The sequence below is a fragment of the Panthera uncia genome (assembly GCF_023721935.1).
Source record: "Panthera uncia isolate 11264 chromosome E2 unlocalized genomic scaffold, Puncia_PCG_1.0 HiC_scaffold_20, whole genome shotgun sequence".
In the NCBI taxonomy this organism is placed as follows: domain Eukaryota; kingdom Metazoa; phylum Chordata; class Mammalia; order Carnivora; family Felidae; genus Panthera; species Panthera uncia.
In genome coordinates, this window is record NW_026057589.1 from 8,049,560 (window position 1) to 8,077,148 (window position 27,589).

At 52.7% G+C, this 27,589-nt stretch overlaps 2 protein-coding genes and 1 long non-coding RNA gene across 6 annotated transcripts; 2 read left to right on the forward strand and 1 right to left on the reverse strand.

Annotated features, from left to right (window-relative positions):
* Positions 1–59: 59 nt before the first annotated feature.
* ESRP2 (epithelial splicing regulatory protein 2) lies at positions 60–7,658 on the reverse strand. Of its 3 annotated transcripts, none has more exons than XM_049622762.1 (16): positions 7,384–7,658; positions 7,167–7,295; positions 5,607–5,720; positions 5,383–5,497; positions 4,950–5,048; positions 4,677–4,731; positions 4,497–4,604; positions 4,286–4,418; positions 4,157–4,199; positions 3,697–3,998; positions 3,371–3,583; positions 3,065–3,263; positions 2,731–2,917; positions 2,256–2,421; positions 2,074–2,179; positions 60–1,394 (listed from the first exon to the last, which is right to left on the reverse strand). In XM_049622762.1, the coding sequence occupies exons 1-15, from the start codon at positions 7,579–7,581 to the stop codon at positions 2,090–2,092; spliced, it is 2,151 nt and encodes a 716-aa protein (XP_049478719.1). In that variant the 5' UTR covers positions 7,582–7,658; the 3' UTR covers positions 60–1,394; positions 2,074–2,089. The 3 variants fall into 3 exon arrangements, with proteins under 3 accessions (XP_049478719.1, XP_049478718.1, XP_049478720.1); XM_049622761.1 differs by having other exon boundaries at positions 4,497–4,607; XM_049622763.1 differs by lacking the exon at positions 5,607–5,720 and having other exon boundaries at positions 4,497–4,607.
* Positions 7,659–7,976: 318 nt separating this feature from the next.
* LOC125916523 (uncharacterized) lies at positions 7,977–9,496 on the forward strand. The gene is made up of 2 exons (XR_007455950.1): positions 7,977–8,150; positions 8,287–9,496. It is a non-coding gene; the product is annotated as an uncharacterized LOC125916523 (long non-coding RNA).
* Positions 9,497–15,024: 5,528 nt separating this feature from the next.
* On the forward strand, positions 15,025–27,313 carry PLA2G15 (phospholipase A2 group XV). Of its 2 annotated transcripts, none has more exons than XM_049622769.1 (6): positions 15,025–15,226; positions 18,066–18,222; positions 22,518–22,636; positions 22,881–22,979; positions 23,381–23,605; positions 25,373–27,313. In XM_049622769.1, the coding sequence occupies exons 1-6, from the start codon at positions 15,112–15,114 to the stop codon at positions 25,882–25,884; spliced, it is 1,227 nt and encodes a 408-aa protein (XP_049478726.1). In that variant the 5' UTR covers positions 15,025–15,111; the 3' UTR covers positions 25,885–27,313. The 2 variants fall into 2 exon arrangements, with proteins under 2 accessions (XP_049478726.1, XP_049478727.1); XM_049622770.1 differs by having other exon boundaries at positions 23,506–23,605; positions 25,373–25,573.
* Positions 27,314–27,589: the final 276 nt, after the last annotated feature.

A 27,589-nucleotide genomic window follows, 5' to 3' on the forward strand; every position in this document is an offset into this window, starting at 1 on the left:
TTTTTTCTTTTTCTTTAAACCATGATGATTTATATTTTTTCCCTAAAACTAGTTAGAGAAAAAAATGTCTGTCCTTCAGCAAATCACTCTGGTCCCTCCTGGAGTTGGGTGTTTTTAGATTTTCTTTTTAAAGTAAGTTTTATGTCAGAGTGTGGATAGTGAGATTTGCTTCAGGGCCTGTAGTTGGAAGCCCACAGCTTCCTTTGGTTTGGAGGGGTTGTGGGAGGCGGCCCCTGACTCGAAGTTTCAGACAGCTGGTCAGACTTGCCTCCTCCCTCTTGCCCCTGGGGTAGCTGCCTCACAGGAGGTTCTTGTAAGAGTTCCCCTTACAAGACCCTTTGGGGGTTGCTCTGCTGCCCTCAAGAATAAAAGCCTCTATGATCCAGAGTTGCTATGCACCAAATTTTGATGCCTTTTAAATACCTTGATGCCTGTAGCACTAGAAATGCTTTCCTATTTAAAATAAAAGTTAAATTTTAAAAGAGCTTTATATACTATATGAGCAGTCTTGTATCATTTTGTAAAATCTTTGGCTTACGAGTCAATATTTTTTGGCTTTGGAGGTAAAGACTTTAATCCTTTGTGCAACATAAGTGGTGTTAAAGCACACATCCACTGAACTATGCAAGTTGACTTCAGTAGCAACGTAGCAACTGGGCATGTCCTAGCACTCACTCCTACCCCTTCCAGCCTGTGCTAGATCTTGAATTGAGCCATGGGTTAAGCAGTCTTCTGCTTACTAGAGATACACACAGAAACATGGCTGAAAACAGCTTGAAAGGGAACAGAGGCCTTGTCTTCAGGTGCACATGTGGTGTTGCTGTCTGAAGGGCAACCTACCCTGCCCAGGGCTAACCACTATCACTAGAGCTCTGTTGGGTCTGCCTATGAAGCCCTGTTTTTAATACTCTGAATAGATGGTCATCTTTAAAGCTCAGGTGAGCTAAAGTTGAAACCTTATATTTTATAAAATGGGCAATGTTCAGTTAAGGAACTGGATCTCAGTTGTGTTTACAGCACTTGGGATTGTTTTCTTACATATTTTGTATTTTAAAACCTTTTGTAGGAATATAGTGCTCCTTACACAAATAACAGAGAAGAGCCAGCAATTCAGGTTCCTCAGTTACAGTGCTGAAATAATAAATGGTGATCGGTCAACGGTGTCCTTGAAATCTGCCTGAGTTTTCCTCTGCCTGGGGCAGGTGTGGAGCCCCTCACTCTGGGGTCCAAAGCTAAGGAGACTTTGGCTTTTAAAAAGTCCACTTGGTTAGAACCTTTGTTTATTTTACGGAGGAGTGAGTAGAGTTCCAAATTCCTTCCGAAGCTTCAGTTCTGTACCCTCTAATGGGTGCAAAGGACATTCCACGGTGTCTGCTGAATTCAGGACAACTGGCCTGCCCAAGGTGTGCATGAAAAGTAGGCAGAAAGTCCCCTTTAAAATTTGAGCCTGAGTTCTTGTGTGAGGGCCTCCTGCCCCCTAGTGTCCTCTGGGGATATTGCAGTATAGTCATCAAAACAGCTTGTGATTTTGCCACAAAGCTTGTGCCAAGCTGGAAGTCCCTTAGATGGGACCACCTGGCACAACGTGGCCATTGAGGTCCAAGTATCGTGGGAGCTGGGGCCAGCACTCTCTGCCTCCCTGCCCCCTACTAGGAGGGATAGGGGAAGGTAGAACATTGGGATCTTTACTCAGAAGTTCCCAGGAGTCATACGTTGAAGGCACCAGGGCTTACATTTTTAAAAAGAAAACAAGCCTGCTGTGGACATCAGCCCCACAGAATCTGAGGGTATGGGCCATGGCCAAAGCTGACCAAAGACTCTCGATGCTACTCAGGAGGCCCAGATCAGGCTGTTGGGAGCAAGGTAACACAATTCCACCCCCAGTCCTGCATGCAGGGTCCAGCCATCATCTTTGGGGTGAACAGGCAGGGCAATAAGTGGGAGGTGCAGCTAGGGCTTGAGCTCCTCTAGGTGCTTTCTGAGAGCTTTGACAAGCCAGAAAGAAGCCACCTGGTTGAGGGTGCTGGTTTTCTGGATGCAAGAGAGTCATGTTAGACATCAGCCAGCTCTTACCTCCTGGCTCCCTCACCTACAAACACACCCACTCTTTGGGGGCCTGTAGCACAGTGCGAGGTGGGTCACCAACAGGCATCAAACTGGTGTAGTCATCAGGGGCTAACTGCAGAAGGGAAAGAGATTTAGGGGAGGAAGCTCCAGCCTCAATCAGGTTCCCAAGCCCTCCAGCCACACCTCACCTGATAGGCCTGGAAGATGCTGAGCAGATCCTTCATACCAGTGGTATATGGGACACCCTGCATACGGACCAGGGCTCCTGGCTGGGACAACACTGAGGTGGAAGCAGAGGCCAGGGCAGCAGGGGGTGTGGTGAGGTAGCCCACAGTGGTGGGGGAAACTGGGGGGCTAGGATGGGAGAGGAAGGAATTTAGGAAAGCAGTCCCGTTTATGGCCTAGACCAAGACCTGCCTCCCTCTTCCTTTGCCTGTGCCTTGTTTAGTTCAGTTCTTCCTGCCTAAAACCTCTGCCTCTACAGAGTCATCTCCATTCTGATTTGTAGATGGCATCAGCCAGGCCACATCTGTCACTCCCGTGTCCATCTTAGTGTAAGTGTGAGCTCTAACAGACCTTGGATTATCTGGTGCAGGAAGGGGATCATGACCCTCCCCCAAACCAGGATGGGGACAAGACTGGAGTTTTCTTAGCAGCAGATACCTGGGGTAGTAAGCTGTGTAGTTCATGTAGAGTTGAGTGGCTGGCCCTGGGTAGTAGGCAACAGGGGTGGGGGCAGCAGGCACCCTAGCAGCCGGGAGCAGTGCTGAAGAGGGATATAGAGCTGCCGTCTCAGTGGGAATGAGTGTTGGGGTGGCCTGGAAGGTGGCGTAGGTGGGTGGTGAGAGGCCTGGAGGCAGAAGTAGAGATTGCATCTGCAGGGAGCCCAGCACTGCCCTGGATGAGGCAGTCAGAAAGGAGTCCCCACTGTAGAAAGTGAGAGTTACAACAGCTTGGCCCCCACATGCCTCCTTTCCCCAGCCCCTGAGACACTCACAGGGCAGCTTGCAGGGTGGAGGGGACAAGCCACTACGGCCCAAGGTGCCTCCCATCAGCACACGGCTCATCTCCTCTGTGGAGCAGGGGACCACTTCCACGTAGCGTTCCTTCATCACTTTCTTATGGCAACGCTGAGCAGCAGCTAAAGCCCGCTCTGCTGATGTCATCTGGATGAAAGCATCACCTGACGGCCGGCCCTGTACACATGGTGGTCTTGTAAGCAATCTGAAGTATGTAAGAATGCCTTACTCCCAACCACACACCCCTTCCTAGTTACGTGTGTCCCCACTGGCACCAGCCTCACCTGCTGATTGAGCACCATGTGCACACCGTGGGGCCGGATGTCAGCAGCTGCCTCCCCCAGAAAGCTAAGGATGTCTTCAATGGTGGCTGTGTAGGGCAGGCCTCGAAGGCGTACACAATCTCTCCCAGTCCCAGCTGCCAGTGGAAAGGGGATGGGCAGCAGTGGAGCAGTGAGTGTAGGAAGGAGTGGGCTGGATGCATAGCGGTTGAGGACCTGGTAAGGAAGGCAGCAACAGGCTGGTCATGCCGAGTAGGGCCGGTGCACAGGGGACGGAAGGGGCACCCTGGAGAATCACACAGAGGGTAGGGAAAGCCCTGGGTGCTCACCTGCTGCACCTCGGCCGCAGTGCTCCGGAAGAGTTCAATGTATCGCTTACCCAGTATGCCCTTGTGCCTGCGCAGCGCAGCCTGTGCCAGCTCCTCACAGGCAAAGAGGGCAAAGGCATCACCAGTGGGCCGGCCGTCAGGGTGGCGCACAAAGAGCAGCCCATCAGCACCCCCAGTCACCGGGCACTCTGGCCCCAGAAAGCCTAGCACATCTGCCGGCCCAGCTGAGAAGGGCAGTCCCCGTAGCCGCAGAATCACTTGGTCTTCCCGTGACAGGAAACGAGCCACCTCTAGTGATGTGCCTTGGTGGGAGGCATGGGAGTCACCTACTGACTTCATTTGTGCCCTTCCAAATACCCACCTACACCTGGCACAGGGGAGCAGAAAGGCAGGGGGTGGTGGGCAAGTGGGACATGGATCAAGAACCAAGGGAACTAGGTGCTGTTGGGAGCACACTCACCCCCTGCAATCTTGACAAACTCTTCTCCTGTTGCTTTATATACCTGTGGGTACAGTGGGGGCAGCCCATGGGTCTCCAGCCTGGCTGGCCTCAGCTCTGTCTTTCTTCACTCCCAGCCCAAAGCCCCACCTCAATATAGCGGACACCCATGTGGTGCTTGTGTCTCTGCAGCGCTAGGTCCCGCTGCTCGCTGTCCACAAACCGGATGAGGGCCTCGCCATTTCTGCGGCCCTGGGCGTTGAGGCAGAGTGCTACACCACCCCTGCGGAGCCAGTGCTGGGTTAGTGCTTCCTGGGCGGGCCTGCCCTCCTGAGCCACCCATCCTGCCTGCTGTACCCACCTGGCAATGTTGAGTCCCTTGAAGAATCGAGCCACGTCCTGGTCTGATGACTGCCAGGGCAGCCCACGGGCCCGAACTACAGTCTCACTGTCCACCACATCGGCCTTGCTGCTGTGGGGGCAGGGCACAGAATCAGAGCTGTCCAGCTATTGTCACCCCCACCCCTGCCCCCACACTCACCAAGGACCTGTCTCATATTTCTGCTTTACCACCTCTGCCTTCGAAAACAATTGACCTGAGAGGAGATGGCATGGGGGTCAGCAGGGTCTGGTGGAGGGGGTCTCCCCACCAAGCTCTGCAAAAAGAGGACAGTTGAGGGGGATGAGGTGACAAAGGAGCATCTACCTGTGGTCTCAAAGAAAGTAACAAGTGGGGAGGGGGACTTTGAGAAAGTTAAGAGGTAGACATTCACCCAGTCCTGAGAGCAGGTGACAGGTGGCAGGGGAACCTTACCACTGGGCCCTTCGAGCAGGTGTAGGATGACAGCTACCATTGTCTTCACTTCCCAGACCCCAAAGTCATCCTCTGTGGCATCTGTCTCCAGCCCCAGGTCTATGAACAGGGAAGTAACAGTGAGGAAATCCCAGCATGAGCACCAATCTTGGTCCCACCTAGGTCCAAGTCCCCTACATGGACAAATGCAGAGTCCCGGCAAACATTTGTTTGGATCCAGGTAATATATGCCCTTACAAGTCCCCATCCCAGACATATGCAAACATATGTCCATATTTCCAGTGCACCCCAGCACAGACACAGAGGCATGTGCCCTCAAGCACTCAGCAGATAATGTAAACTTGCATGTGTTCACATAACCCTCTAGGACGCACATACTCAAAAACCGCCTGCAGCTTCCCCTCCACCCTAACCCTGCTGGGGTCACAGATACCCTGTGCCATGGTGGCCACGGTGAGCTCCCTGGCAGGGCAGGCACTTGGGTGCTGCACATGGAATTCTCTGCGGAGGTCGTAGAAGGAGAAGAAGGTGTCGGGGAGCACCAGGTTCTAGGGGCACATGGGAGTGGGCATGAATGGAGGGAACTGAGCTGCCCTGCCCACCCCCATGATGGGGGTCCTGGGAACCCTACCCCCTGTTGTGCCCTCAGTGGCATACCTTCCTGGAGGCCTCAGGGTGCAGGACCTGTCGCAGCAGCTGCTGCCCATCAGTGCATAGCATGTAGGGGCCCCCGCCCAGCAGAGCCACATCCCCGCTCACCAGCTGTGAGAACTGGGGATAGGGAGTGGGGAGAGAGACAGACAGACTCACAGCTGGGTGGGCAGGAGGAGGGAGGGCACAGGCTGCAAAGCTGGTTCAGCTAGATGTTCAGCCCTACCCTGCCTGGGGAGGAGTTGGCCACACCTGTTGGGTCTGGCTCTGTGTCCCTTTTCTCCCCCAGTCCACGGTCACTTCTTCCAGGCCAAATGGGGGTAGTCACATATCACCCAAGCCCCCATCACACACACTCCAAGAGTCTGGAGTGGTGCCAGAGCAAACACCTGGTGGAGTGGGATAAGCAGGTGGGAAGGGGCGGAGCAAAGCAGGTTAAACCTGTCCCTGACCAGGCACCACCCTCAGACAGGTGGGGGAGGCCCAATCCTGCCTGAGGCCCAGCTGGCTCACGGTCAATGGCAGCCCCACCTCTTAAGTCTGACCAACCAAGAAGCAGAGAAAATCCAAGGACAGAGCCCCATACCTGGACGCCAGGGGCAGCATGAGCTTTGACCCACACCCTATCGACCGGCTGGCACGGGCTTGTTTACTCATGGGGGGGGTGGGGAGCACTCCTCGCCCAGTCTCCAGCAGCCTTACTACCTCTGGAGAACAGGTATAAGCACTAAGCGGGGGCCCAGAGCAAACCAACCCAGTTCTCCTTCAGCACACTCCCCAAGTAGGGGCTAGCCTGGGAGCCCTTCAGGAGCAGGCTCAGGTTCAACATCTTTGTACCTAAATCAAGAACCACCGGAGGAGTTGTTGAGAAATTGAAGTATTTGTGCGTGTAAAGCACTTAAACTCATTACACTTAACAGGCACAGGGTAAGTACAGTAGTGAAAAGAAAACAGCAATGGGAACCGCCTCCCACTCCAGCCAGGGCTGGGAGGCACCCCGGGCCTTTGCACTCAGGAGTCAGGTAGCCTCCAGGCGGGGTCTGGACAGCGCCCACGCCTGGCCAGCCGGCCGGGACAGGCCTAGACGAGCAGCTTACACCTGGCGGCGTCTGCCTCTGAGGCAGACCCCGCCCTTCGCCCCCGCTCCTGCGTCTCCTAGGAGGGTGGGTGGGCCGAGGACGCAGGCGGCAGGGACCGTGACCTACGGCCAAGACCAGGTCCCTCGGCCCTTTTGGCTTCCGACTGCTTTTCTGGGAGACTTGGCGAGGCAGGTCCCCAGAGGCGTCTCAGCCTCACAGTCACGCCGGCCGGGACCCTAGCAGGGGTCTCGTAGCCTCCATCCCGCGGCTCAGTAGGAGTGGATCCCTGGAAAGGCTGAAAAGTAAGGTGCCCCCAGGAATGGCCGGCACACGCGGGAATCTCTGAAATTTTTAAACAACAGGAACTCGTCCTACCGCCCAGGCCAGTTGGTCGCAGCATGCCAGGCCCTGCCGCCTGCCTCCTCTCCCGCCAAGAAATGTCCCGCGGCCCGGCCATGTCTCCACTCACCCGGGCCCCAGCACTCACCTGCTGCAGCACCTTGTCCAGCGGTTCGGCCCGCGCCAAGCTGTCGGCGCTCAGGCCGCTCGCCTCGCGGCACTGCGGACTCAGTGCGGCCGCCTCAGCGCGAACCAATGACTTGTGCAACGTCCCCACCTACGAGCGGCGGGGGTAACCGATCATCCACTGTTCGCCTCAGATCCTGAAACAACCTGGACACCCTGCTGCCCCCTTTTCATCGTACCTGACGGCTCCTCGGCTCCACCACTTGCCAGACTAGGAGGATTAAGTCGGTCTCGTCGGAGCCCAGGTCCGGCCCCATCGCACCGGCCGTGGCTCCGAACAGTACGACTAGGGGTCCAGGTCCTGGGCGGGGGTCGGTGGCGGAGTCTGAGGCGGGGTTCGAGCCCGGGGGCGGTGGCTGGGAAGGCGGCGGAGTCATGGCCGCAGAGGAAGGGGGAGCTCGTCCAGACACACGCGGACCGACGAGGTGCACGCACGCACCGGCCGACGGCAGACACGAATCAGTTTGGGCGGGACACCGTGTGTCGGGGGCGGCACCTGCAGCCCGGCTGGCGCAGTGGGCGCTGCTGAGACCCGCCCGCGGCGCCCCGAGGGGCGGGGCGGCTACTGGCCCCCGCCCTCTCTGGGCGAGTTACCTGTTCTCCCTGCCGGCCACGTGACCGAGGGCGTCTTGGGGAACCGAGGGAGAAGGCTGCTAGAGCCTAACGCAGGGCAAGCGCGCTCTGACGCCGGGCCGGGATTCGCGCTCATGGCCCGGACTCCCGCTCCACCAGCGTGCCCTGCCTAACTACTGGGGCGATCTCATCTTCTTCCAAGTTCCTCCCCACCATGAGGCCTACGCCAAGAAAAATGCAAAGCCAGGGGCTTTCTGCAGTCCCTAAGGGTCACACGGGATTTGTGAAAATCACCAGAAGGCAGTCTAGGGGCTGTGGGGGTCACGACGGCCGGTCTGGGGATGATAGAAGTCACCAAAGGTCAAAGAGGGCGGTGAGTTATTGGATATCACCGGGGGGGGAGTCACCATAAGCCAATGGGATTGGGGGGAGGGTCAGGGATCAACAGAGGTCCTAAGAGCCACGGGGTCGAGAGACCAGAAGTCACAGGTCAGGGCTCGTCCACACAGGTGTTAAGACCTGGCCTTAGCCTGGCTCCAGGAAGTGCCTTCGATGCCAAAACCCAGTAGGAGGTGTGCAGGCCTCGGTACTTGGTAAGCAGAAAGCGCCCCGTTCCAACTCCAGAGAGCGCCCCTGGGAGACGGGGCTAAGCCGGATGATCTGGGCCTCGAGCCTCACCTCTACCCCAGGTGGAGACTCCAGCCTGTTTTCGTCGCCCTCCCAGCTTGACGACGGGCCTGTTGCCTGGAGATGTGAGCGCACTGGCCGTGTAATGGGGGCGTGAGGGCTGCAGATCCTCAGTCTCTTCTCCATCCGAGACAAGCAAACCAATAAGGACCGTCGCGCGTGGAGGGCTCCCAACACCCTTTCGCCCGATTGTGCTTAGTGAGGCTCCTTTACGGCGCGTTTCCAGACCGCTCCGGACTACCCTAAGTTCTCCCATTTATATGACTGAGAAACTGAAGAGTCCGGCGGGAAGAAGGGACGTGGGGTTGTCAAGCCCGTGCCAAAACTGAGGCGAGAGCCGCGCCTCGCGTTTTCGTAAGAGCTGGGCTCTGCGTGGACCTTCGGACGGCGGAGAAAGAGCCCAGGGTGGAGGGGGCGCTTCCGACACCTTGACCACTGAACCCACACTTCAACGCGTCCCTACTTAACAGATAAAGAGACTGAGGTGTCCAGTACGGAAGTGACTCGCGCCAGGACTCGGCGGTATGGAGGGAGTGGGAAGTAGACAGGTATTCCAGCCTCTACGGGCTACGGGCGATTAGCGCTTCCCCATGGTTTGGGCAGGTATCCGCCCCTTTGGGGACCGCCCACTCGGGCGCCTGCCCGCTGGTCCCGACTGGCGGAAGCCCCAGGCCAATCAGGCCCTGGGGGAGGGGGGAAACGTCGCTCTTCGGGTCCTGCACCCTTTTAGATAAGCCTGGAATGTCAAATATTTGTTCTCCGGGCAGGGCCCAACAACGAAGTAAGGCTCCTCCCGTACCCTTCCTGGAGCGCGCCTGCGCCAGGCGGAGTTGGGGCTTCCTCTATCCAAGCCTTTGCAGTAAACTCTTCACCCCAGCGGCACTCCTAAACTCCCTTGACGTACATTGTTCCTTGTCGGGCTCCTGTCTCCCGGAGTCACCACCCTGCCATCTGGGTGCTTACTTGATCTCGGTCTGACCCTTCCTGGCGCCCCCATCCGTTCAACCTTCCCGCTAGGCCTTTCCGTATTTTTCCTTCTGCGTGGGTCTCGAAGTCGCCAGCTCCTCAGAGAAGCCACCCTCTTGAAATAACTTGTCCTTGGGGCACCTGGGTGGCTTAGTCGGTTAAGCTTCCGACTTGGGCTCAGGTCATGATCTCACGGTTCGTGGGTTCGAGCCCCATGTTGAGTTCTGTGCTGACAGCTCAGAGCCTGGAGCCTGCTTCAGATTCTGTGTCTCCCTGTCTCTCTGCCCCTCCCCCTGTTCTCTCTCTCTCAAAAATAAACAAACATTAAAAAAAAAAAAAAAAAGTAACTTGTCCAGTGTGGCAGCTCTATCCCTCCTGGCAGCGTGGGGCGGCTCCCCTAAGCTCCTGCTCGCCCATCCGCCCACGCCCTCCTGCATGACAGTTTATAGTGCTTGGACTCTTCTTGAAAAACTAAATTCTTTAAAATAACGTTAGAGCCCCTGCGTTGCTGAGCTCCTTTACTTATCTTCAGATGGGTCCTCCCAGATCATACCACTAATAGTAAACAACCTTCACTCCTTTCCCCCAACACTAAAGTAACTTCTAACACAATAGAACGTTTATTGATTGTCTCCCTACATCACCCCCACCCAAACATCAGATCCTAAAGGACAGGCTCATCCCCAGTGCCTATCAGTGCACCTGGCACATAGTACTTGCTCAAGACAATGAATGAATAAATAGTTGTCTTAAGTGCTTTGCACCTTTAGCCTTTGGCTATTTCAGAACTAGTAACCTTACCTGGGGATAAGGGGTTTTTCCTGTGTGTGCTATTTCCTCTCCTACCAACCCAGCCCTTGCCCTAGTTAACCCCTGCTCTTCCTCCAGACTTTCTCCTCTCAAGTCCCCTCCCTCTGTAGCAGGGGCCCCCACTGTAGTTTGAGATTTCTGTATTTCACTGGGAATGTCTCCCATCCCAACCCAGCTACTAGAGTTCATGAATTGTTAGTGAATGAACTGGAAATCAGGTGGGTGAAAAGGGTAAGGCTCCAACGGTCCAGCCTATTGCATTTCCCAAACTGTAATCCAGGTACTTGGGGGCAAGGAACTTGGTCCTGTGAGCTAGACCACAAGCTTGTGGAATCCCATCCTTACCTTGGCTCTTTGAGGCCTGCTACAAAGGCCAGTGGCACTCCAGCCTTTGGGACGTGAAAGTTGGGACAGATACAGAGTGGAGATCCTTACATGGGGCCAGGAGTGTGACCATCCTTGTGGGCCTACAGGGCGTCTAGGAGTGGTGTAAAAGCACCCTCCTCTCTCTCTCTCTCTCCCCCAAGCCAGAAAATATCCCACTGCAGGAGACGATTCCTTTTTTTAAAGATTGTATTTTTAAGTAATCTCTACACTCAAAGTGGGGCTGCAACTCACAACCTCAGATCAAGAATCACATGCTCTACTGACTGAGCCAGCCAGGCACCCCTCTAGGAAGGATTCTACATTGGGGTGCCTTGTGGTATCCACAGAGGCGATCCACACTCCCAAGCTCAGGGCCATCCCCACCCTCTGCAGCCCCTTGGCCGGCAATTGGGTCAATCGCTACTACCCTTTCTTATCTCCTGGGCCTCCAGGGTAGCCAGTGCATTGCCCCTCCATACAGGTTCCCAGCTACGTGCCTTTGCCATATAGCTGTTGAGTACCCACCAGAGGGCGCACTGACTCTGTCCCCCTGAACAAGGTGTTGAGGCTGGAAGGAGGATCTTCCACTGGAGAGCTCCACCTAGGGCAATGCTCCAGGAGAGAAGTGAAAAGGGAAGACCCTTGATCCTGCCTCCCTCCAGCTTGAGCATCTTTGTGGCTCCGGGCTTCCTGGACATACACCAAGTTGTTAAGCTTGGTTTTCAGAACCCTCAACCTCTCTTCCACTCCCACCCACCACGTACCCCAGACACAGTGTGATTGTTCAGGTGTTCAGGCTGCTGCACATACTAAGCTCCCTGTCTGGACCACCCACCTACCTACACCTATTGTTTTCCTGGCAAATTCTTACTTATCCTTCAAAACCCATCTCTAATAATTCTTCCTCCAGGCAACATTCTTTGATGCCTAAGCCAGGTTAGACACCCTGTTCTGGGCCCCTGTTCAGAACCCCCGAGTCTGGCCTCTCATGACCCCAGAGAGACACTAGGAGCAGAAGAATAGGAGCCTCATGAGCCATGAGCTTTAAAGGAGAATCAGTTGGCCTTCAAATGGGCTCGGCTCAGAAGCCCTGGTCTTGGTTGGGTTGCCCTAAGCCCAGGCACACACCTGGTCCAGATAGGGGAGCTTGGAACTTGGGTGAGCAAGAGGGAATGCAAAGGGCCCAGTAAAAGAGAAAAGGTAAAGGCTGTTGGCTGGATTCTCTCCTGAGAAAGATACCACACCTGACCTGACTCCCCAGTCTCTGGGCTTATTCCCACATCTGGCCTTTGCCCAGAGTGTTCTCCACAGGAATATTATCCTTCTTTCCCAATCTTTTCCAGAATTCACATCCAGCCCTGTGGACCTCTCAGTTCTTTCTCTCCTCCAGGTCTGACTGGCACTAGGACCATATCCTGGAAGGGGGAAGGGTTAGAGAAGGCGGTGGGGGGGCGCGGGGGGTGTATCACTCATTCATTAAATATATGTTAAGCACCTGCTGTGTGCCTGGGACTGTGCTGGTGGTAACTAGTAACCAAAGAAGGCAATAGCCCCAGTAATGGGCAGGTGAGGGGCTTGCTCTTCTGGTGATTATATTCTGATAGGAGCCAGGTAGGGCCTGCTTCAGAGTCAATCAATGGTCATGTCTGGGCTGAGACCTAAATACAGAGCTCAGTTAAGTCCCCCAAAATGGGGGCTGCAGAGTGATCCCAATGCAACAAGTGCAGAAGTCCTGAGGGAGAATGAGGTTATTTTTCTTTTTCAAAACTGCATTTATTGTCATATGCATAAAAGCAAATGGCGAAGCATGCTGAAACATCTTGCATTAAGCCCCAGTCTTGACTGCCATGGGGTAAAGAACACTAGATTTTCAAAACTAAATAAGCAAGTATGTAAATATGCTTACATCTTAAAATTAATTCATGTAATGTTTCTTGCTAGCTCACCCATAAGCTGACAGTTGGAACTGTTTGCTGTATAAAACTGAAGTGTACAGCATCACACTAACATTTGTATCATTCATCTACTTTAGGAAATAGTTTCTGAATTCTTTCCCCTTTTATACTGTATCAGTAAGGCAAAAAACAAACCTTTGAAGCCATAAAAAAAAAAATCTTTACCCAAAAAACCATTGGTGACTTGAGGGATTTTTCAGTTGTCTTACGCAAGGATGAATAGATCCAACAAGCTATTGAAACTGGAGATGAGGGAGCTGGGAGAGAGAGGAGGTGGAAGTTGGGGGAAAAGGTCAGAGTCCCCTGCAGGGTCCTCACTCACTATGACTGAGATGCATATGATGCATGCAGTAGGAGGATTATGTGTGGGGTTAGGCAGACAGTGATGGGCCTGATTTAATGTTTAATGATGACAACCTGACACAGGGAGAGAAATCCATAGGAATAAGGGCATAAATTGGGACATCAGCAAGGAGGCTACTTTGGGGATGAAAGTTTGGCATTGGGAAGGTAGAGCTGGCAAGACTTGGTGACCACCTGGTTGTGGGTCTGAGAATCAGGGAAGTATCTAGAGTCCAGGATGAACCCAGGTCTGCAGCCAGGAGGTTCATGTGGATGACAGGGTCATTGTGAGAAAGGGAGACCCTTACCTTCTGACTCCTCTCCTCTCCACAGTGCCAGCACAGACCATTGTGACTAGGCCTTAACATCCTCTCCCCGATGGCCATGGTCCCTATCATCTGCAAGGCCTGTGGGACTGGGGCACCACGGAACTGCTCCAGAGGACAGGGCCACCCTGTGAAGGGTCCATGGTCACCTGAGGCTGCTGGGTTGACAAGACATTCAGACTATCCAAAGTCCAAAGCAACCCAGGCCATCCTGATGCCTACCCTCCCTTCACTTAACTCTTGGCCGTGGACTCCTGCCTGTCCCTAGTACTGACAAAATGATCTCTATGGTCTCCCACCGTGGGCCTGCAACAGATTGGTCCTTGGCAACCCCTCTTTCTGGGTTCTAGGATGGAGGGAGGCAGAAGTTTTAAGTCCTTGCCAGGGCCTGAGGTGGGAGATAGGTGGACCTTAAAAGAGTAAGCTACTCTAGGGCCACCTGGGTGGCTTAGCTGATTGAGCATCCGACTTCGCTTCAGGTCATGATTTCACCGTTCACCGACTTCAGCTCAGGTTATGATTTCGCAGTTCGTGAGTTCAAGCCCCACATTGGGCTCACTGCTGTCAGCGCAGAGCCTGCTGCAGATCCTCTGTTCCCCTTTTTCTCCCTCTGTCCAACTTGTGCAGTCTCTCTCTCAAAAATAAATTAAAAACATTAAAAAAAAAAAAAAAGTAAGGTACTCCAACCACCAGTGTTATAAGAACACAGAGGGGCAGCACTGTGACTGCTAGCAGCACTCTGAAAGGCTAGAAAGTGTTGCCATTGACCAAGAGGAAGGAAGGAAGGAATGGGTGGGCTAGAGGTCTTGAGACCAGCCAGGGGATGATCAGGGTGTTGTCTAACCCTCAGGAGGAGGTGTGTGGAGGATCAAGACTTCCAGTTTCCAAACATGCTGGTCTCCCTATCATAGGGTGACCCATGGTGCTGGCCGTATTGCCAGCCCTCAGATCTAGCCACTCTGTTCACCTCTGATTCCTCTAGCAGGGAGCCTCTGCCCTCTCTGGATCCCCAGTTTGCCTGGGATGGGAGGTGGACTCCGAAGTCCCTGCCCTGCTCTGCTGGAAAATTTGCTGATGGGCCATGGTGCAAGGTTGAGGTTCAAACCCACTTTCAACTGGGCGCGAGTACTGCTCAGTCTGATGTTGTGGCTCCATACTGCGCGCAACTAAAACAGGAGGGGAGCCCTCTCACTCGGAAACGAAACACATTGACCTAGCCTCTACCTGTCCTGCCCCTATTCCTAAACCCTGGACAGACGCAGGGGAGTCCCTGAACCCGTTGCCTGAACCCAGGTGACATCGGAGCAGGGTGTATAGAATCGGTGTAGGGTTTGCACAAAGGTCCTGGTCAGCTCCCGGTCCCCTAAGGCCCAAGAACTTTCCGAGACTCACTTCTCCCCTTCTTCTTGCTCTGACCAGGGTTTCTCAGCAGCTGCCAGCACTGGACCCTGAATCCTCCCTCGGCCCAGCCCGTTCCAGATCCCAAAGCAGGGACGCACCAGGAATCGGGCTGCGCAGCGTGGATTGTGGACACCCAAAGCTGTGCTGGGTCTCCAGCAGCGGCGAGTTGGGTGCGACCGGTCGGGGACTCAGGGCAGAGAAGCCAGGCTGAGCCCAGATCGATCGATGCGCTCGGCGCGCAGCACGGTCCAAGGAGCTGGCAGGGGATCCGCAGGGGCGAGGCAGCGAGCTCCAAACGGGAGGGACGTGTCTGGCGGCGAGTTCCTATTGGCAGGCCGTTTGGGGAAGATGGATCCTGATTGGCCCGGCGGCCGTGGTCTACTGCGGGCGGGGGGGTTAAGCTCGTCGCCGCCGCCCCGGCCTAGGCGCCAGCCCAGGGCGCTGAATCCGCACCTCGGACCTGTAGCGGCCGTGGCACGCAATGGGTCTTCGCCTCTGTCCCTATTCTGCGGCGCTGCTCCTGGGTGGCCTCCTGTTCCTCCTGCTGCTCGTAGACCCAGCGCTCCCGGTCGGACGTCCCCCTCCTGTGGTGCTGGGTGAGGCGCGCGTACAGTCGTGGGTCCGTTTGCTCGTGCATCCGGCAGGACCGGGTGCGGGCGGAGCCGTCTTCCAGATCTGCTGTGCTCTAAGCGTGGGGTGGGGAGCATATGACTGTCTTGTCACCTGGTTCGGTCCGTCCACCTCTCGCCATGCTGGGCGCGGGTGTGGTCAACCTCTCTTCACCTTCCCCTGTAGAATAATGGGGTAAATGGGAGGGCTGCTGTTCTGTTGTCTATCAGTAATGCTATCTACGTCAGTCCCAAGCTTTGCCTCGCTTTATGTCAATTTTTTAGCTGGAGAGACCGAGATCCTTTGGCCCCACTCCTGAGGGTCGGCGGGGGAATAGGGTGTTCTCGGAGTTGGTCTCCAGGGTCCTCAGTTGTTGATTTGGGCATGGCTAGGAGGCTGTCTCTCTCGACTCTTCCAGCCCCATGTGTTTCAGGAGGCATTATTGAAAGGAAGCTTTTGGGGGAAAGAATGACTCTCCTATCCTGCCACCAAGACACCCCCCTCCCCAACTTACGAAATGGGTGGCATTGGCCTGAGGGAGGAGGCCTAAGGGAATCTGAGGATGGCTAAAGACAGAGGTAAGGGTTGGGACAATGGCTATGAACAGATGTCAGGGAGCATCTTACCCTTTCCAGACCAATTTGGACTGGGCTATGTTGGGTCTAGATGACCTTCCTGGCCAACCCCTTGGCCCTGGCCCCTGTAATTATACAGGAACCACAGGGTTTCTTTGTGGTGGTGGGCAGAGATGAGACTTCTCTGTCTTGGGGGCCTTGGATGCCTCATTCAAGCATTGAGTTGGTGGCCAGCTAGGATTCATAAGGGCAGAGACATGCTGAGGTATATGTCACATACTGAGTGTGCTGCAGCATGACTCCCATGTTCTTTCTGATGGGGGTATTTTAATGGGGGTGATGCAGATCACAGAAGGGTAGGGTTGGCTGACAATGTGGTCCCTGGGGGTTCCCACCAGGAGTTCTAGGCCAGGAAATACTCCAGGGGGATGCTGGGTTCAGGTTCACCACGGGATTTGGGCAGACTTGGCCCTGTGTTCCCTAAGTTTACAGGGATCCCTAGAGATGAGGTCTGTATTGGGTAAGCACAAAGAGTCTACCAATCCAGTTAAGGAAGGCTGCCTGGAGAATGTGGCTATAGGTGAGGCCAGGAGAGAGTTCCAGGCAGAGGAAATTACATCTCAGAGGGAGAGAGGTAAGCAATCCAGGATGTCTGGAATGGAGTTAGGGGAGGAGTGAATTGTGCAGGGCTCGTGACTGGTTGGCTCATCTAGACTTTATCCTGTAAGCACACAAGAAGTCATGGGTAGCCTAAGGAGTTCTGAGTATGAAGGGTGTGACATTGGGAAATGTGTGGTCCCTGATGGGGTCCCTGATGTGTGGCAGCCTTTTTGCTTGGATTGATGCTAACTATACTCAATTCATTCAGCTCAGTTCTTGCTTATCCTAGGTCACAGCAGAGGAGCCTTACGCCACAGCCAGAGTCACAGAATCCTAATCTGCCCAGCTTCTCAGAGAGTGAAGCTGTTGGCATTAATCCTGGGAAACCCCATGGTGGGCAGTGGAGGAGCTGTTCCTGGACACACAGCAGGGACCATCAGAGGATCAGCCTCCAAGGGGACCACCTTCTATGAGTGAGACCCAAATTGGTGGTAGAAACCAAAGAAGTGATACAGAAGAAGACTTTGGGCTGGTGGAGGACTGTAACAAGTCATTTCTACCCCAACCTCAGTCTCCTCATCTGTAAAGTGAGCATAGTAAGGATGTTCTCTCCCAGTGTTATTTGAGGTGAAAGTTACATGGATGTCTTTTGTCCTAGTTTTAGGCAAAAAGGGGCTTAGGAAGTGACCACTGCTATTTTAGGAAGTGACCACTGCTATAGAGGCCACACAGCCTATCCAGGACAAAGAGCATTCAGGCACAGCAAATCTGGTGACTTCCTCCTTGAGCCATTTCCTCTTTGCTGCAGACAGTGACCAAGGTCTCTGCACTGTCATGCTGAGGACCCCCCATTTCTGCATCTGTGTTGTTAAGGAAGGTGAATGCAGGTGCCACACCTGCGTCTCATGGTTGTCCTGAGGACACTGTGAGATGATGCAAAGGGAGGGCATGCCCTGTGCAGGGCTAGGTTTGTAGAACCCAAAGAATGCCCAGGAGAGCCAAGAGCTGATGGTTCACTCAGTGATCATGGATCCTAAATGGTGATATGCTTGGAAGATGCAAGAGCATGGCATGTAGAACCAAGTGAGGCCTGAAAGGCCAATGGGAACAATATTCTGGCAAGGGCCTTGAATGTTGGGTGATGAAGCCATGGGGATGGGTTTGAGTCTCACAAGGGCCTGAGGGTTCTGTGTGTATAGACTGACTAGACTGGCTTGGGCAGAGAGAAGTTATCCTTGGGCCTTGTCACACCCTCCCCTACCTGGCTGTGGCTGGACTGTTGTGTTGTTTCAGGGTAGCCATCTCTGACACAGGGTCCAGGTGTGCTGAGAGCCTAGGGCCCTCCAGATGATCTGCCCTCTGGAAGATTACTGGGCTCTCAAGAGGTTGGCAGGTACCATTACGAACTTCTCTCAACTGTGTTTCTGTTCATTGCCACCCCATCCACAAGCCTGTCCTAGAGTGCCTTCTCTGGATTCAGTTTTGGCTAGTTAAGTGGCCCAGTGCTTTGTCCTGTTTGCCATTCCTTTGAATAAACAAGGCCCTACTCTGTAGCCTGGGACAGCTATAGTAGGAGGCCTTTGGGTGCAAGCCTCAAGGATCTCCAGCCTGCCGGTCCAGGGCCTCATGACTGTTCTGTGTCCCCCTGCAGTGCCTGGTGATTTGGGCAACCAGCTGGAGGCAAAGCTGGACAAGCCAACGGTCGTACATTACCTCTGCTCCAAGAGGACGGACAACTACTTCACCCTCTGGCTGAACCTCGAGCTGCTGCTACCTGTCATCATTGACTGCTGGATCGACAACATCAGGTGGGGGCTGGGGCACAGATGGGGTGCTGCTCACCGAGGTTAAAGAAATTTCTAGAACCTATTTCTGTCTCATCCCTGCTTCAACAGACCCTGAGGTCACTGACCTCTTGCCCTTCTCACTTCCCCTGTCTAGTCAGCACCACCTCTGCACTCTCGGAGACAGAACTTTCTTCCTCCCTTTCTTGCAGCTCTTGGCTCTACTCTCTCTAGTTCATGCCTTGTGCTTTACACCCTATGCATGGATTCTTTTTTTTTTTTTTAAGATTTTAATTAATTAATTAACTGACTGATTGATTTTTAAATTTCCATCCAAGTTAGTTAGCATATAGTGCAACAATGATTTCAGGAGTAGATTCCTTAATGCCCCTTACCCATTTAGCCCATCTCCCCTCCCACAACCCCTCCAGTAACCCTCTGTTTGTTCTCTGTATTTAAGAGTCTCTTATGTTTTGTCCCCCTCCTGGTTTTTATATTATTTTTGCTTCTCTTCCCTTATGTTCATCTGTTTTGTATCTTAAATTCCTCATATGAGTGAAGTCATATGATATTTGTCTTTCTCTGACTGACTAATTTCACTTAGCATAATACTCTCTAGTTCCATGCACATAGTTGCAAATGGCAAGATTTCATTCTTTTTGATTGCTGATAATACTCCATTGTATATATACTCACCAATTCTCCTTTATCCATTCATCCATCGATGGACATTTGGGCTGTTTCCATACTTTGACTATTGTGAATAGCACTGCTATAAACATTGGGGTGCACGTGCCCCTTCGAAACAGCACACCTATATCCCTGGGATAAATACCTCATAGTGCAACTGCTGGGTCATAAGGTAGTTCTATTTTTAATTTTTTGAGGAAGCTCCATACTGTTTCCAGAGTGACTGCACCAGTTTGCATTCCCACCAGGTGCAAAAGAGATCCTCTTTCTCTGCATCCTCATCAACATTTGTTGTTGCCTCAGTTGTTAATGTTAGCCATTGTGACAGGTGTGAAGTGGTATCTCATTGTGGTTTTGATTTGTATTTCCCGGATGATGAGTGATGTTGAGCATTTTTTCATGTATCTGTCAGCCATCTGGCTGTCTTCTTTGGAGAAGTGTCTATTCATGTCTTGCCCATTTCTTCACTGGATTATTTGTTTTTTGAGTGTTGAGTTTGATACGTTCTGTATAGATTTTGGATATTCACCCTTTATCTAATATGTCATTTGCAAATATCTTCTCCCATTCTGTCAGTTGCCTTTTAGTCTTTCTGATTGTTTCCTTCGCTGTGCAGAAGTTTTTGGTTTCGATGAAGTACCAATAGTTCATTTTTTATTTTGTTTCCCTTGCCTCTGGAGAGGTGTTGAGTAAGATGTTGCTGTGGCCAAGGTCAGAGAGGTTTTTACCTGCTTTCTCCTTTAGGATTTTGATGGCATCCTGTCTTACATTTAGGTCTTTCATCCACTTTGAGTTTATTTTTATGAATGGTGTAAGAAAGTGGTCCAGGTTCATTTTTCTGCTTGTCGCTGTCCAGTTTTCCCAGCACCTTTTGCTGAAGAGACTGTCTTTATTCCATTGGATTTTCTTTCCTGCTTTGTCAAAGATTAGTTGGCCAGAAGATTTTATTTTTTTTATTAAAAAATTTTTTTTGTTTATTATTTTTGAGAGAGTGAGCAGGGAAAGAGCTGAGAGAGGTGGGGGGGGCGGGGACAGAGGATCCAAAACAGTCTCTGTGCTGACAGCAGAGAGCCCGATGTGGGGCCTGAACCCATGAACTGTGAGATCAAGACTGGAGCCGAAGCTGGATGCACAACCAACTGAGCCACCCAGGCATCCCAGAAGATTTTATTTTTAAATAATCTCTACATCCAACGTAGGGCTCAAACTCACAACCTTGATAGAAAAGTTGCATGCTCTACTGACTGAGCCAGCCAGGCACCCCCTTACATGTGGATTCTATGCTTCAGCCCCTATTAATAGCCTCAACGTGGCCTCCATCCCTTCCCTTGCCTCTGAGTTGACCACTCACTGGCCCCTCAACTTCTTGTTCCTCCTGGGACATACCATGTCTCCATGTCTTTATACTTTCAGCCTGGAATCTAGCTCTATACCCTTTGCCTGATAAATTCCCTCCATTCACTCTTTAATTTTTTTTTTTTAATGTTTATTTGTTTTTAAGAGAGAGAAGGAGAGAGTGAGCAGGGGAGGGACAGAGAGAGAGAGAGAGAGAGAGAGAGAGAGAGAGAGGATCCAAGCAGGTTCTGCACTGTCAGCACAGACCGCGATGTGGGGCTCGAACTCACAAACTTTGAGATCATGACCTGAGATGAAGTCAGACACTTAACCGACTGAGCCACCCAGTTGCCCCCCATTCACCCTTTAAAACCTGAGCCTGGTCCCTCTGTAAAATTTCCCCTGCCACTCCCCCAGAACTCTTAACCTTTCCTTCTTCCATGCCACATGTCTATTCCCTTTAATCTTTATCAGTTGCCAAACTTTGTTTCCAAGGATGTTTCCCTGATAATAAAATAATACTGTATTGAAAATTACCACTTATTGGGGCGCCTGGGTGGCTCAGTCGGTTAAGCGTCTGACTTCGGCTCAGGTCATGATCTCGCGGTCCGTGAGTTCGAGCCCCGCTTCGGGCTCTGTGCTGACAGCTCAGAGCCTGGAGCCTGTTTCGGATTCTGTGTCTCCCTCTCTCTGACCCTCCCCCGTTCATGCTCTGTCTCTCTCTGTCTCAAAAATGAATAAACGTTAAAAAAAAAATTAAAAAAAAAAAAAAAGAAAATTACCACTTATTGAATATAGGCACAGCCTGTGCTACATACTTTCTTTCATTTAGTCTTACAGCAACCCTATGAAACAGGTACTGTTTTCAACCTTGTTTACAGACGAGGAAACCTGGAAGCTCGAAAAGGTTACAAAGTTGCCTAGGGTCACTCAGCTAATGAGTGGCAGAACTAAGATTTGAACCCAGAATTATGTGACCCCGGGCTAAGACTGAGCTCACTGAAGGCAGAGGTTGCATATCTCTTTTACCTTTTTTTTTTAAATTTTTTAATGTTTATTTATTTTTGAGAGAGAGACAGAGACAGAGCGCAAGCAGCAGAGGGGCAGAGAAAGAAGGTGTATTTCATTTATCTTTATAGCGGTAGAACCAGGAACAAATTGGTGCTCAGTAAATGTTTGAGCTGAATGGAGTCTCACAAATTAAAGTTTTTTTTCTGGAGATATATTAGCTAGTTCTTCAGGTGCCTTGCCTTTCCCTGTTGTTTATGATGCCTACTTTGTTGACTCTTTCCTCTTTTGTATGTGATCAGGGTTATTTCTGGGCTGTTGATCTGCAATTCTATTTTTACACCAGAGACGTGGTCTCAGGTACTGCCAATCGGAGGTGCAGGCTGATACTGAGAGTGGCTTGTCTACCTTCATTGGACATCTGACTTGTTTAGACTTTCATCTGGCACAGAGCTGCTTTGTCCTTGTAGAAAGTTTTCAACACTTTTCTGTAGGGATAATCTACAGATCACCTTAGAGAAAGTGGGCCCCCCGGACCTATTATTTAGGTCTACGTTGGGTATCTTGGTCAGCTTTCTGTGGCTGATCTTATGGAGATTAGGACTCAGGACCACCAAGAACTTCAGGTCTAGGCACCTGTGTTTTCTTGGGCACATTTGCCTCCTTGGTATCGGGTAGGCCAGAACCAAGTTCCTGGCCTAGTACAAAGCTTTCCTTCTGTCTCCCACCACCTTGTCCCATCATTTTTCCACACCTTGCCCACCCACCTACACAGCAGCCACAGGTGTTCAGGCCCTAAGGTGGTGGTTTCTCTGTTTGGGTCTGTATGCTGCACTTATCATCTCCTTTGCCCTGTGATGTATTGTGGTAGGTGGTAGGAGCTAAATCCATGGAGATGGGGAATGGGAGCCTGTAAGATTAGGCTACCTGCCTTTTGGGTCAAGCATGATGTTGATGGCAGAGCCAGGTCTGATACTTCCCTTTTCCAACCAAATCCAAGACCTGCATTCTGAGGTTGATGACATTGAGGAGAAGAAAATATTGCCTTGACAGGGGCCCTGGGTTTAATCTTTGGAATGAGTCTTGTTTGGGGTCCTCTGTTGGACTTGGTTACTCTGATTTGTGCTTTATAAAGTTTGTTACTTTTTATATACTTTATATACTTCTTATCAGACATGAGAATAGTAAGGGAGTGTGGCTTAGGATAGAGGGAAGTATTAGGACACACCATGTTCAGTGTCATCCCTGGATCACCAGCTCAATATCCCCACCCCCACCCCCGACAGGCTGGTTTACAACAGAACATCCCGGGCCACCCAGTTTCCAGATGGTGTAGATGTGCGTGTTCCTGGCTTTGGGAAGACTTTCTCACTGGAGTTCCTGGACCCCAGCAGAAGCAGTGTGGGTATGTAGCCCTTCCTCATGCCCTCCAGGGAATGGGGCTGGAAGTTCTGTATTCCTAGAGTGGGAGGAATGCTATTAGTTTGAAATGAGCCTGTAAACTGTCTCTAATCAGTGTAGGCACAGAGCCTTATAGCACTCCTTCAGGGATCTTCCTACAGTAGATGTCACAGTCTCCTTGTTGGGTGTGGTGTGGGTAGCTGGCACTGGCTGTCCTTTCTACAATTCTCATACATTTCTGTCTACAGGTTCCTATTTCCATACCATGGTAGAGAGTCTTGTGGGCTGGGGCTACACACGGGGTGAGGATGTCCGGGGGGCCCCCTACGACTGGCGCCGAGCCCCAAGTAAGTGGTCACTCTTGCTTCCTCTCTGAGGTCTTAGGAGGTGGGGACGAGGAGGTCACAGCCCCCAGGGTCCCTGGGCTCTCCCCTGTCCCCCAGGGCCTCTGGTGTCTAGCCTAGCAGTCACAGCTACCACCACTGGTCAATCTGTCCTGTCCTTCTCCATCCCTCACCCTAGGATTTCTGGGCCTCTGAGCTCTGGGGAGAGATAATGAGGCTGAGGAGGGGGAAAGGACCTCCTACATTTCCTCCTTTCCTGGAAAAGGAGGGAAAACCAGACCACTCCCAGTTGGATTTTAGCATTTTCCCCCACTCGCCTAGTCCTGGATCTGGCCTGAAAAACATTCAATGGTTCAGGCCCCAGGACCCTTCCTTCCTGACCACCGCCTGGCTCTGGCCTACAGATGAAAACGGGCCCTACTTCCTGGCTCTCCGGGAGATGATCGAGGAGATGCATCAGCTGTATGGGGGCCCTGTGGTGCTGGTTGCCCACAGCATGGGCAACATGTACACACTCTACTTTCTGCAGCGGCAGCCACAGGCCTGGAAGAACAAGTATATCCGTGCCTTTGTGGCACTGGGTGCGCCCTGGGGGGGCGTGGCCAAGACTTTGCGTGTCCTGGCCTCAGGTAAGACCCTGCCTGACCCAGTTTGGGGGGCTGATGTCAGGGATGGTGCCCTCTCTTTCCTTCTACAGTGTCCTCCTGGGCCACCCTCATGTCTCTTCTCCAGAGTGGGATGCTTTTTTAAACATCTCCTTTTCCAAAAGAGGATCTATCATTAATTAATTTCATCTCTCTAGTTGATGGCTCTTGTTATCTGTGTAAGTTTTTTTGCTGCATGTTCACAGAGTGGCACAACTGTTGGTCACTCAGGTATTTGCTTGTGCACATGTGTACACACGTACACTATGCTCTGGCCTGGCTGGCCTAACTTGGTTTGACCCAAAGTTCTTTGAGGGAGCCTTCTCCCTTTCTCTTACCCTCATCTTTCCTTCTTCATGCCCACCTTTGCCCCAGGGAAGGAAGGTTGGACTCCAGTTTCCTGTTTATGAGTCATACGTCCATCTGTGGCAGCGGGGAGCCTTTGTGGGTAACACAGGGAGGAAGCAGGTGCAGATTTATTTGGGCCTGCTTGCCTGGCAGTTGGCAAAGTCACCTCCTTCCCTGTTTCTCCCCAATCCACCTGCCTTTTCAGGGCTATCAGAGCCTGCCAGCTATAGCCATGGGGCTTTCCTCCCTCTGCTAGGACTGGGAATGAACCCATGGCCCCTCATTTTAGGAGCCACGAGCCACTATGCCAAGCGTCTGAGGAACTTTCTTCCTCATGTCATCAACACTGCCTGACCTACTTGCTGGACAACCGATGGTTGCAATCAGGTCGGACACAGTGCGTCTCCCGGTAGTGACCTTGGATTGCCTGGACAACGAGTCCGGATATAACAAGGACTCATGACAGCCATCTACTCTGTCCAACCTGGACCTAAAAGGACAGATGTGGGCACGCATGAATTTGAGACAGGAAACCGTGGTGAGGTTCAGGTCTCAGCCTTTCAGAGCTTCCCTGTGAGTGTCCTTAGATTTCTGCCTCAGATTCTGAGAAACTGTTCTGTCAGGTCCCGGCAGTCTGGATTAGGGGCAGGGTAGGGGGTGGGGTGGTAGTCATGGACCCCTACCTAGGGGCTTTCCTTTCCTCAGGGGTCCTACAGCCAGACCTCACAAGGCAGAGCTGAAAGCCTGTTCGTCAGTCAGAAGGTGGGTTGATGGATGGCCAGGGTCCTGAATAGGTCAGAGGGCCCCTGTTTCCAAGTTCTGGCTCACTCCTCAGAGGCCTCCCTGGCTCTGTGTTGTTGGCATTCCTGTGTGTGAAGGACCCTCGCTCTGCCTGCAGCCTCCCCTCCTGCTGTGTCTCCCAAAGACCTGGCTGCCCAGGTCAGTGACACGTAGGAGAGTGGGGTACGACCAGGGCTGGCTGGCTGCAGGTCTGAGCCTAGGAAAAGAAAAATGTTTTTGTAACCCAGTGTAAGAAAAGAGAAAGATGAATGTGTCCCTGGGCTGACAGCCTGCTGATTCACCTTCCACAAGGTCAGTGCCCACAAGCCTGGTAACAAATGCTCAGAGGAGGGTACTGTTTACACAATGAATCACCTTGTGGGTATGTGCTGCCTAAACCTCTGGTGAGGAAATGCAGAAGGAAAGAAACAAGTCATGGCGGTGTGCTTCCCAGATAGAGCAAAAATAAAGGGAACCGTGGGGGAGTTATAATGAGGACGACAGTGTAGAGGTGCCGGAGTGCTGACTGGGCCCCTGACTGGGGCCCAGCGGGGGGCCTGGTGGGGACCGTGCTGCCCTGCCAGCTTGTCCTGAGCACAGACTGAGAAAGCCGTCTCCCTGCAGGAGACAACAATCGGATCCCAGTCATTGGGCCCCTGAAGATTCGGGAGCAGCAGCGGTCTGCCGTCTCCACCAGCTGGCTGCTGCCCTACAACTATACCTGGTCCCCTGAGAAGATCTTCGTGCGTACACCCACAGCCAACTACACGCTGCGGGACTACCGCCAGTTCTTCCAGGACATTGGCTTCAAAGATGGATGGCTCATGCGGCAGGACACGGAGGGGCTGGTCGAAGCCACAGTGCCCCCTGGCGTGCCGCTGCACTGCCTCTATGGCACTGGTGTCCCCACACCAGACTCCTTCTACTATGAGAGCTTCCCAGACCGTGATCCCAAAATCTGCTTTGGTGATGGCGACGGCACTGTGAACTTGCAGAGCGCCCTGCAGTGCCAGGCCTGGCGCAGCCGCCAGGAGCACCAAGTGTCACTGCAGGCGCTCCCGGGCAGCGAGCACATCGAGATGCTGGCCAACGCCACTACCCTGGCCTATCTGAAACGTGTGCTTCTTGGGCCCTGATTCCTGTGCCAGGCAGGGCTGTGGGATGGCGTGGCCACACCTGCTTCTCTTGGCTACCGTGGCCCGTGAGGTTAGCAGTTTGTGACTGACTGACTAATGTCCTCAGTCTGGGGTTGTGAAATATCTGCCATTGGGAAGTGCTGTTTCTTATCCTTTTCTCTGTGGATGTGAGGAAAGAAGAAATAGTCTGGACTCACTTGAGGGATCCTTGCTGAAAAGAATGCTGCTGCTGCTGCTGCTGCTGATGATGATGATGGAATTGCTGTGACCTCAGGACTGGCTCCGCAGGTGGACTGGCTGGCACCTGGCCTCAATCCTGGACTGAGGCGTCATTTGTTTCTCCTACCCCTGTGGCCTTTTCACATTTACCCACTGGGCCCTGGCCCCTTAGTCTTCTTGTGGGGGATATTACTGAGGTGTGGTTCCTGTCCCTAAAGGTCCCTGGGATGGTCTGGTCCCTAGGGGATCCTTCCCACACACTGGCCACAGGTAGGCTTGATAGTGGCTGTGGGTGGCTGGAGCTGCTGGCTTCCCTGTGGCCTAGTTGCTCAGCAGCTTGACTGTCGCTTTCTGGAGGCAGCCTGGTTCCTCCTGCAGGCAGGGGCGAGTTGTGTTCTCCATGGTTCCCAGGTCCCGGGACATTCACTCCTACCTCCCTCACCTCCAAGAACAGCCTAGCTCAGGATTGGGCAGCATATGGCCCTCTAGTTCTTGGGGGCTGCGTTCCAGGAGCCCTGACTCCTGTGGTTGGGCTGTTACCCACAGTATTGATGCTGGCTCCCTTCCCTCTGGGAATGTGGTTCAAGGATGAGAGCAGGGCCAGTGCCATGGCCTTTTAGGTATTCATGAAGAAAGAGAACTCAAGGAAGCAGCTAAGGCAGCTCGGGGTATCCCTGCTAAATCCACCACCACGTTGCCACCCAGCCCTAGGGTTTTTCTGGCACCCGTGTGGGCTGGTGCAGAGCTGAGAGGAGGTAGAACTCTTTCCCATTTTGCCCAGCACCTACTCCCACCAGGCAGCTCAGTGGTGCTTAGTGTGCAGAGACTAACCCAGAAGCTTGAGTCGTCCCTGAGAGAGCCAGGTGCCTTGGGGCTCCCCTGGTAATTTCCTTCCTTTCCAGAGGTGCTGCATGGATCTCCCTATAATAGCAGGGATGGAGAATCTGGATCTGCCTTGGTGGCAGTGATCTCCAAGTGGTCAATGGCTCTAGGCCAAGACTTGAGTCTAACCTCTAGGATGGGACCCCAGAGCCACAGTCAGGCTGGACTGTGCTGCTCTCCCACAAGATTTCTGTGAAGCTGGATTTTTTTGTGTGGTAAACATACCCAGCATCTCTCTCCTTTTATTCCTGAGTGGTGTGCTCCGTACTGGGGCTCTGAGCAGGCTGTACCTTGATTCTGGCAATAAAAATACTCTGGATGCTGTAAAGTGCCCTGGCTTAGAGTCTCTTCTGAGCATGAAAAGAGGGAGGTAATGGAGGAGTGAAGACGCTAGAGAGGTAGGTAATCAGGGGCTAGACCTTTCCTGGGGCCTTGATGGGTTCTCTCAGCACCAAAGCATTGCTCCTGTGCACCTATTTGGGCTTGATCCTCCTGCCCCCTCTCCTGGAATCTATTTCCCCTCCTGGGCCTAAGAACCAGGACCTGAAACATTCCCATTGGAAAGGGAGGGCTCCTGCCCTCCCTCTACTCCTGCTTGGTGTAT

Bases quoted from the DNA above. Each gene is read 5' to 3' on its own strand.
- ESRP2 (XM_049622761.1), bottom strand. From the start codon at position 7,581: ATGACTCCGCCGCCTTCCCAGCCACCGCCCCCGGGCTCGAACCCCGCC. The intron at 4,732-4,949 runs GTAAGGTTCCCC...ATCTCCTCTCAG, and splicing joins CCTGCTCGAAGGGCCCAGTG to GTCAATTGTTTTCGAAGGCA. The intron at 2,918-3,064 runs GTGAGTGTCTCA...TTCTGCCTCCAG, and splicing joins TCCACCCTGCAAGCTGCCCT to GCCTCTCACCACCCACCTAC.
- PLA2G15 (XM_049622769.1), top strand. From the start codon at position 15,112: ATGGGTCTTCGCCTCTGTCCCTATTCTGCGGCGCTGCTCCTGGGTGGC. The intron at 22,637-22,880 runs GTATGTAGCCCT...TTCTGTCTACAG, and splicing joins CCCCAGCAGAAGCAGTGTGG to GTTCCTATTTCCATACCATG. The intron at 22,980-23,380 runs GTAAGTGGTCAC...TCTGGCCTACAG, and splicing joins CGACTGGCGCCGAGCCCCAA to ATGAAAACGGGCCCTACTTC.